At 16.5% G+C, this 10,565-nt stretch overlaps 1 protein-coding gene across 1 annotated transcript, besides 12 other annotated features; it reads left to right on the top strand. All coding sequences in view use genetic code 6, as the record gives it.

Moving 5' to 3' along the window:
- Positions 1 to 283: 283 nt before the first annotated feature.
- Positions 284 to 336: a microsatellite.
- A 506-nt stretch (positions 337 to 842) lies between these two features.
- Positions 843 to 903: a microsatellite.
- A 36-nt stretch (positions 904 to 939) lies between these two features.
- On the top strand, positions 940 to 1,600 carry IMG5_071680 (hypothetical protein; the record flags this gene model as incomplete). The annotated part of the gene is made up of 2 exons (XM_004036693.1): positions 940 to 1,081; positions 1,161 to 1,600. 2 exons carry the CDS (start codon positions 940 to 942, stop codon positions 1,598 to 1,600), a joined length of 582 nt encoding a protein of 193 aa, XP_004036741.1.
- Positions 1,601 to 2,277: 677 nt separating this feature from the next.
- Positions 2,278 to 2,324: a microsatellite.
- Positions 2,281 to 2,331: a microsatellite.
- Positions 2,281 to 2,346: a microsatellite.
- Positions 2,347 to 6,339: 3,993 nt separating this feature from the next.
- Positions 6,340 to 6,412: a microsatellite.
- A 186-nt stretch (positions 6,413 to 6,598) lies between these two features.
- Positions 6,599 to 6,644: a microsatellite.
- Positions 6,600 to 6,648: a microsatellite.
- Positions 6,649 to 7,600: 952 nt separating this feature from the next.
- Positions 7,601 to 7,628: a microsatellite.
- Positions 7,629 to 8,455: 827 nt separating this feature from the next.
- Positions 8,456 to 8,529: a microsatellite.
- Positions 8,530 to 9,328: 799 nt separating this feature from the next.
- Positions 9,329 to 9,378: a microsatellite.
- Positions 9,379 to 10,509: 1,131 nt separating this feature from the next.
- Positions 10,510 to 10,536: a microsatellite.
- Between the last annotated feature and the right edge of the window lie 29 nt (positions 10,537 to 10,565).

Genomic DNA, 10,565 nt, shown 5'->3' with positions numbered 1-10,565 from the left:
TTATTTTTCTAAATTTTCAAATATATTTGAAAATAATTAAATAGAAGAGAAATTTATATATAATTAAAATCTATATTCCTATTTATAAAATATTTTTGTTGAGAAGTAGATTAAACAAATTAAATTATTTATATTTTAAGTATATATACATATTTATATATAATAAAATATAGTTGAAAAAAATTATTTCTAACATTTCTAAACTTTTTATTTATAAATAATTTACGTATTTAATATAAATAAATAAAGAATTAAAAAATAAAAAATAATGATAAAATTTTTGAATTTAAATAAAAAATTAGTTTATTAATTTAAAGTAAAAAAATATTTATTAATATATAATTAGTCATTAAAATAATAAAAAAATGTTTAATAAATATAGATTATTAATAATAATATAATAAATACTCAAGTAAAAAATATATTATTAGTTTATTAACAAAATCTTTTAGTAATTATTTCTAAAAAAAAACTTTATGGAAAATATTTAAAAGAAAAAATATCTATTGAAAATAAACTTTTTTAATTTAATATTAGACTAAATATCACTTAAATTAAAAGAAAAATATATTTTAGCTAGGAATTATATTTTTAATTAAGAAAAAACAGTAACTAAATTAATTATTATCCTTTCGAAAATAGTTCTAAAGTTTTTAAAAATATATATAATGAAAATTTATTCAAATTAAACCTAATCTTTAAAAATAATATTTTTTTTATAAAATAATAAAACTAATTAATTAAATTTATAATATATATAAAATAAAATATACTTATGAAAATAAAAAAATATATTATATTTATATTATGTTTTTATAATATATTATTTACAATTTTAGTTTTATATATGATTAATATTTATATATAATAGTATTATATATATATATATATATATATATATATTTTTTTTTATTAATATTAATTTGTAAAAAAATTTAAATGTCTTTAAATGGAATTTTAGATGTTTTAGTTAATATTTCATCTTTTACTAATATTGACCTTTTTAATTAAGGATTATATAATTTGAAAATTTGCATATATTATTAAAATGAAGATATTAAATAAAATAACATTACAAAAAGTTTTAAAAAAATATATATTTTTAAAAAAAAAATTAAAATAAATAGAATAACAAAGATAATATTTTTATCCATATAGAGTATTATAAGATGATTAAAATTGTTAAAATTCCATAATATATTTGATAAAAAATAATTTTTAATAATTTAGTTATATTAAAGATTAATACTTTTATAGTAAATCCTTTATAATTAGATATTCTGATAAATATATATAATTAAATGATATTTGCTAGTTTCGTGGAAATATTGATTTCTATCCAAACGATATATAAAAAAACTTATATTTCGTAGCTAAATTGTACCATACAAATTATAAAGAAAATAAAAAAATTATTTTAAGTAAGTTTCTGTATTTAGATCTATAATACACAAAAGTGAAAATGGTATTTTTTGTTTGTTTAATTTTTTATTTTTTAAAAATAAAGGAATATATGAATTTTTACCAGCTATTTTTGATTAATAGCAATTATCTTAGGCCAATATATTTATTTATACATCATTAATAGGTATAAATATGATAAAAACATAAATAATTAAATCTTTATTATTAATTGATTAAAAGACATTAAGTTTAAATATTCTGAATTCAATAAAATAAATAGTTTTAAAAATTTAATAAAAATAATAACAAACTAATGTAAAAAAATAAAAAAAATTATGGAATAATTAAATATATTAAACTTTTTTGAAACTTAGATAATGAAGAAGATGTTATTTTGTTTTACTAAAAATATGTTATTCCTTTTTATAATAGCTTCATTAATTTAAAAAAACTAATATATTAAGAATCTCGAAAATCTTTAATAATAGATGATTAGAAATTAGAAGAAGTTAATATAAAATAATATTACAATAAATAAAAAATAAAAGATTTTTAAACTTGACATTCATTAAGAAGATTTTGAAAATAATTATTTATAATTGTAAATAAAAAAAAACTAATATTAATTTATATTTTCTTTTTTTTAGTAAAGATTTGAAATAAAATAGTGATTATATTTAACAAATTAAATCATAAGAAAGTATAAAAAATATAATTTATTATATTTATAAAAAATAAGGATATAATATATATGTTATTAATAAAAAAAAAATAAGCTGATAATTATAAAGGTCTTCTTTCTGATATATCAAATGATTTAAAATAAAAAAAAGATATTAAATAATTACCAGAAGATATAGAAAACGTATTCTTTATAAAAAATAATAATAAAATAAATTAAAATATAAAAAAATATAATATATAAAACAAATAAAGTATATATATAATATAGCAAGTTGTAAATCATAAATATGGAATTTTTATATAGAAATAATAATAAAGAACCTAAATATATAAGAATAACAATTAATTAATAAATATAATAAAGAAAATGAATAATATTATAAAGAAATAATATTTTCATAAAAAATAAATATACAAGATTTATCGAATTTCTAAGATAAGGACACAGGAATATTAAATGAAAAAATAGCTTCAGAAATAAGAAAAAAATACTACTTTTAAAATTTTTAGCCTTTCAATATATAAGACGTTTCTAATTTTATAAAACCCGAAAATCGTCCAATTATTTTTTAGGAAATCTATTCTTTATAAAAAACATGACTTAAAAATTAAACCTTTTTTCAAAGATTAAATAACAAAACATATGTTTATATTAGTACATGGCTATTAAGGAAATAGATATGATTTAAGGCCTATCAAAAGCAATTTATTATCAAGATATAGGGATCATATTATTATTTCTTCTAATATAAATGAGGAACAAACTGAAGGTGATATTTCAGAAATGGGAAAAAGATTGGCTAAAGAAGTACTGGAATCAATAAATATTTACTTTGATGATATAAATTAATTACAGAAATTGAGCTTTATAGGTCATTCTTTAGGAGGAGTTATTATTAGAGATGCTATATAATATTTAGATTAATTAAAAGATAAATTTTATACTTATATTTCTTTTTCTTCGCCTCATTTAGGGAATTTATTTTAGAAAAGTAAGTTAATAAATGCAGGTACTTATTCTATTTTTTATACTAAATATATATTAAATTACAAAGGTTTATGGACTATGATAAAATTCAAAAAAGAAAGTCTTTGTTTAAAACAATTAATTTTATAAGATAAAAATTAACTTAATGAATGTTATTTATTTAATTTATCTAAATAAAATGTAAAATATTATTAGAATAATAAGCTATAATTTTTTATATAAAAAAAAATTATGTTTATAAGGGTTTATCTTATTTTAAAAATGTAATTTTGTGTAGTAGTTATTAAGATTCTTTTGTTTCTTATTCTTCGGCAAGAATTCAAAAGTGTTTTTAATCAATTCAAGATACTAGTGAGTAATAATAAATAAATATTAAAATAATATTATATTTATTTTTAAAGAAAAGCTGAATTATATAATTAAATGGCTAATTAAATTTTATGTAATTTAAAAAACTAAAATGTTATAAGATTAGATGTTAATTTTGTTATTTAGGAAAAGTTTTTTTTTATATTTATTTTATTAATTTATTTCATTATAAATTATTTAATATTAAGATCTATAGATAGCTTTATAGGCAGATCTGCTCATATTTAATTTTTATAAGATCAATACTTTATAAATAGTCTTATTTACACATTTCAAAGCTGCTTTGAATGAATTAATTTATTAAAAAGGTTTCAATATTTAAACGCAAATTATAAAAATTTACTAATCTATTATCATAAATTTAAATTATTGTTTATTTATAGAATGCTTTTTTTTATTTTCTTATATATTTTTTGATATAACATTATAAAGAAAAAAAAAATATTATTCCATATTTAAAATAAAACAATAAGTTTATAATATAGTCTAATATTTATTTAAATTTTAAATAAAAACAATTTTTGATTTACTTAAAATATAATTATTTAATTATTATATTAAAAAAAATAGTTCATGAATAAAACGTTTTTATCAATAAAATAAATATAAAAAAATAAACTTATTATATAATATTTGTATGCAAATGCCACATTTTTTAAAAAAATGACAAAATATTAAATGCAAATAAAGAAAAATAAAATTACAAATAGCATTTATAATAACATAAATCAAAATACTTATTCTATTTATATTAATAACATTTCTATTATAACAAATAAGTAATTTATGACAGTCATTTTTATATTTACCATTATATATAGACTTATATGTATTAATAATTTGATTATTAAAAATAATTTAATAAATTAGTTATCAAACATAAAATCTTGTGTATTTTTTATTTACTCTTCTTAATATTTTTTATTGACTTTTTTATAAGTCTTTCCTTTGTTCAATTAATTAATTAAGTATATATATATTATTATATATTAATATCTGCCTTTAATTTTATTAAAAAAATGATAATATGAATATTGTCCTATAAGCATAATAAAATTCAATAAATTAAAGTTACCGAATCTACGCTTTTATAATATAATCCTGAATTTAAAAAAAGAATTTGAATTAAAAGAGTTTGAGGAGAAGAAATATATTATTATTGCACAGTTCTCATTTATCTTCTTCAATTTCTTATTTTTATTCAGGTATATATTATTATTATGGGATATGGAAGAAGTCAAGGTCGAGGTCGTTCTTGTTTGTTAATCGAATTATGATTTACTTTTTTCTGAAATTAAATTAGTAGTGTGTTAAGACTAAAAAGAAGAAATGAAAGATGGATTTTATCAAAAACAAAGCTTTTTTATTGCAAAATATGGAAATGATTAAATTTAATATCATTATCTTTTAATATCCTATTTATTTGAATTTTCCAAATCACTTCTACATTTTTTATTTAAAAGGAAATATTAAGTTTTTCTTAAAAAAAAGAAAAAAAAATGTTTATCATTGAATTAAAAATTAAATTAGTTAAAAAAATATTATTTGTTAAAAAATAATAATAATAATTTTACATAAAACACATATATACCATATTTATATATATTTAATAAACTTATTGAATAGGTAACTAATTTATCCTTTAATAAAAAGTTAAAAAAATGATTAGATTTTGTCTTTTATATATATTTAAATATAATAAATACTAAATTAGAACAAAATATGAATTTTAAGTATAATTTAAATGTTAAATAATACTATTTTATATAAATTAAAAAAAAAAAAGCATTTTTCTTTGTTATTAAAAAATAAAGATTTATAATTATTAAAAAATATATAATAAAACTAAAATAAAAAGTATATACGCAATAAATAATTAATAAACATTTTAGTTTATTTTATTTATTTAAAATAAAAAAGTAGAATAATAAGTTAAAATATATATACAGATAATATGACAAATTAATTAAACAAGAAATTATTTTATCATTTAATATTTTTAATAAACATAATCTTACTAAATGCAGACATAAATAAAGCATAAAAATAACTCATTAAATAAAATATAAATAGAAGAATAAATAATATCATATGAATTTCTTGAAGAAAATTTCAAATCATCTGATGTAATAGTATGGAATACTAATAAAGTATTTAGTTGCAGTAGCAATACATTAGCAGAGTTTGGTACTATAGTAGGATTATTTGGACATGGTGATAAATTAATGAATACATTTAATAATTTACCACCTCATTGGAGTATTTCTGTAAGACTAGATCTTTTTCTATATGGAAGTATAGATAATGAATCTGCTTTTATTTTTATAGACGGTATTTAATAAGGAGAACATAAGAAGTCAAACTATGAAGGAGATGCTATATGTGGAAATCGATATTCTTTTGGTAAAAAATATTATAAAGATAAACTAATATTTTTTAGTCGAAATATAACTGATCAAAGAGCAAGTAGTCTATTTGTTAAATAACTATAATGATATAGTTAAAGATGGTAGAAATGATCAAGCCTTTGGAATTAAAAATTTTTATGTTCATGTTGATACTTGCTTTGACACTTGTGCATCTTGTAGTGGTCCTTCTGAGGTTTTTCTTTATTTAAAATAATATTTATTTAGTTTTTTTTTATTATTACTATTTTAATTAAATTATAGTATTAATGTTTAACTTTTCCTATAAATTTTATTTAGTCAGAAAATACATGTAAATGTACAAATGGAATGATTGCTTGGAACTTATTTATATTTAAGAAAATGTATAACTGCTTATACTCATGGATTTTTTAAAAAAGATCCTGAATTAACATGCGATGCTTGTGATAATAAATGTTAAACATGAGAGCCACAATGTTTTTATAAATTCATATATAAAATAAATACATATACATATACTATATATATTATATATATATATATATATATACATATATATATATATATATATATATATATAATTTATTTTATATTTAAAATAAAATACACATATAATTAATTAATAATTATTATATATATAAATAAATTAATATAGGAGATAATAAAAGTTGTCTTATGATTGATTCTGCTAAAAATCTATTTCTTTACAAAAAACAATGTTTATCAATATGTACAATGGGTTTTTCAAAAATACAAGTAATTGAAAATATATATATATATATATATATATTTATATATATACTTATATATATTTATTTTTATAAATTAATAAATAAATAAAAAGCTGACTAAACATGTACATCATGTAATCCTATGGTGATAATATAAACAATTGTTTAAGCTGCTTCGATTTACATTTTTATGATTCTTCAGAAAAACAATGTATAATAGCTTTATCTGATATAAAATAGTTTGGTGTTAAAAAAAACTAGGAAATGTATTATTTGTTATAAAATGTGCTACTTGTACAGGAGTTACAAATACTGAATGCTCTAAATGTACAGGATTATTGTAAATTTTAATATTAATATTATTTAAAATTTTTATAAACTTTTTTCTATTATTTATAAGTAGCCTGCTTCTAACGTTTGCGAAAACAGTTGTCCAGATGGATTTTATTAAAATAATTAAAAAATTGACGATTAAATATGTTCACCATGTCATAGTACATGTTATAATTGTGAAAATGAGAAAAATGATAAATATATATAGTATACAGGTGATCTTTTTCTTACTTAAAGATAATGCCTTGCTGATTGTCCTTCTAATCAATATAAAGAAAGATATAATAATTAATGTGAGATTATGATTCTATATGTACCACATGTTCTGGACCTTTAGCGTCTAATTGTTTATCGTATTTATATATTTTCTATTTTTTTTAAAAAAATACATATTTATATATATATAAGATGCACAGATACATTATTTTTAAATCAAATAAATAACGAATGCAATGATAATTGTCCAGATGGCTATTTTAAAAACAAAAGTTAAAACTTAAAAAAAAAAATATATATATATATAAAACTAATAGAAATATATATTTGCGAAAAATGCAATGATACCTGTTAAACATGTACAGGAAATTTGCCTTCATAATGTATTTCATGTTCAAAAACTAGGTATTTTAATTCTCTAGGCAACACATGTGATATAAAATGTCCTTAATGTTATTATAATTAAGAATTAGATAATACATGTCAAGTAAAAAATAAAAAATAAAAAATAAAAAAACGAAAAAATAATAATAGAAATGCGATATATAATGCAAAGAATGTATTGATTGGACCAAAAGCAAACAACTGTACTTAATGCTCCATAAATTATTTTTACTTGATTAGAAATGCGAAATTCACTAAAATGTGTATCAAACTATTTTGCTAATTTATTGACAATTAAATGTGAATTATGCAATAGTAAATGTAAAACATGCGAGGAAACCTCCGATAAATGCATTTCTTGTTTACCTGGTAGATTTTTGGATAAAAATACATGCCTAGCAATATGTCTAGATGATAAATATGGTAATTCAGTAACAGGTACATGCAACAGTTGTGATATAAATTGCAAAACATGCTATGGAAAAGATTCAAATAATTGCCTAAGTTGTAAAAATGGAACTTTTTTAAAATAAAGCGACAATACATGCACTGATGTATGCCAAGAAAGATTTTTTGGCGACAAAAAAAACAATATATGTACTCCATGTGACAGTTCCTGTTTATAAAGTACTGGCTCTGCAAAAAATGAATGTATTAAATGCCCTATTAATCCCATAAAATTATACTTTCATGAAAATACTTGCTATTATATATGCCCTAACGGATATTTTTCAAATGATAAAGAATAAAAATGCTAATAATGTAATCCAGATTGTTTTAATTGCCCAAACGAATAAAAAACATCATGCACTTAATGTTGTGGTCTATTTAATAAATATAGAACTTAATGTTTAACTAATTGCAAGGATGGTATTTTTAAAAATGCAAAAAAAAATACTTGTAGTTAATGATATGCATAATGTCTAGCTTGTAAAGCATCATAAAAAATTATTGTTTGATATTTATATAATTATTAATTTATTAATTTATTTATTTATTTATTTATTTATTTATTTATTTATTTATTTTTTATATTAAAAAAAAAAGCATATTTATGTTTTGTAATTACTTCCTTTAATATTATGTAATTTTGCAAAGTTTATTATTTATTTTCTTAGCCGTAAATTTTTTAATTGTCTAATATAAAAAAAATTATTTCGAATTATGTTTGTTATTTTTTTAGCATCTTTTTTTAGTGTATTTTCGTTTTTTAAATATTTAAAATCTATTGTAAAGTATATATTCTTAATGGTTTTTTTCTTATTTATTTGTTTTTATTATTGATTTATTTATCATATAATCAATTATTTCATTTATCATTTATATTGCTTTTTAAAGATTTTGGTTTGGTAACAATGATATTTTGCAGAAATTTTTAAATCCATTTTTTAAATAAGAATCTATAATTATTAAATTAATATAAAGCAAAGATATTCTAAATAAATAAGTAAATATTTTATCCAAATTATGATTAAAGTTATTTCGTAAAATTTTTTACTTATTTAAAATAAATTATAAATTTAAAAAAATAAAGAATATATAAAAAATATTATAAATTTTAACATATATTTTTCCTTATATATTCTTTAATTTTTAAAAAAATAGAAAATATGTTTGAAATAAATTATTAATAAAAATTATATATATTAAATTAATTAAAATTAAAACTCATAGCATTTTTTTTCCATTAAAACATAAACACATAACCCTTTTTGTTTTATTTTTTGTATCTTTAATTTTCAATTTAATTATTAATTTACGAAGAGTATTATATGAAAAAAATTTACATAAATAATTTCATAAGTAAGATTCATATTTAAATTCTAAAGTCTTAATAAACTAGTAAATAATAATATAATAAAATCGTAAATTGTAATATAATCTTTCTATTTATACCATATACGAATCAAAAGAATTATAAATTATATAGAATATTAATAGGTTAATCAATCCACCTTTAAAATTTTAAAGAATGAGTATTTTTATAATCGGAAGTATTTCTATTTATAGTGAGATATATTTTTTTTAATTGAAATAAAAATGTTATCTAAAAATAATTTTTATTGATATACTACTCAATATCTTAAAGTTTCTATCATAACTACATTTAAATAGGATAATATTTTGTGTGAATAATATATATCGCTTCTAATTTTTTTTTTTATAACTTTACTGTTATATAATTATATTACGTCAAATAATAAATCATAATTCTTTATAAATGATGTGTAGTATATATTTCAGTAATATAAAAAGTTAATAATTCATTTGCAATATCATCTAAGGAAAGTACTTTTTTTTTAATTTTATTCTTCTTCTAATCTTTAATTTGCAATTTTTTTTTGTTAATAAATTAAATACTTTAATTTATTAGATTAAAAGTAAATCTTATTTTATTAAGTCCTATTAATATAAAAAGTATAAAAAAATAAATATTTATTTTTTTTAAATTAATAACCTAAAGTACTAATTATATATGATTTTTTTCTATTCAAAATTATTAATGAAAAAAGATTATTCAACAATGTCAACTATAGTTTCTTTAAAAAATCTAATTAAATTAGAATTTTATAAATTATTTTCACTTTAAGTTAAATAAGGTATTTTTTGTTAAGTTTTAATAGTCATATTTATTTAATATAAAGAACCAGTATCGAAAATTGCTGTTTTTTCTCGAATTGTCCTTACCAAAAAAGTATAGAGTCCTGCATTAATTTTTGTTATTTATTTTTAAAAAAAAAATCTTTATCATAATTATTTTGTTATGCATTTATAATAATGCCTATTATAATAAAACTAGCAAAAATATAAAATATTGGTTTATAAATAGATATATATATTTTTTATATTAGTTTATATTTATTCTTATATATGTTTTTGTCTAATTTATTTATTTTTAAAGCTCTATACAAAAAAAAATTAATTCTGATTTATTATATTGTGTTTTTTTCTATATTAATATTAGTATTAAAATAAAATTAATAAGGAAATTAAATAATAATTATTTAAAGTAATATATATATATATATATATATATATAGATAAATAAATAAATAAAATTTTAATATG

Source organism: Ichthyophthirius multifiliis (assembly GCF_000220395.1).
Source record: "Ichthyophthirius multifiliis unplaced genomic scaffold scaff_1120509250401, whole genome shotgun sequence".
Classification (NCBI taxonomy): domain Eukaryota; phylum Ciliophora; class Oligohymenophorea; order Hymenostomatida; genus Ichthyophthirius; species Ichthyophthirius multifiliis.
Note: the sequence above shows the minus strand (reverse complement) of the source record. Positions and strands in the feature narration are given on the sequence as shown.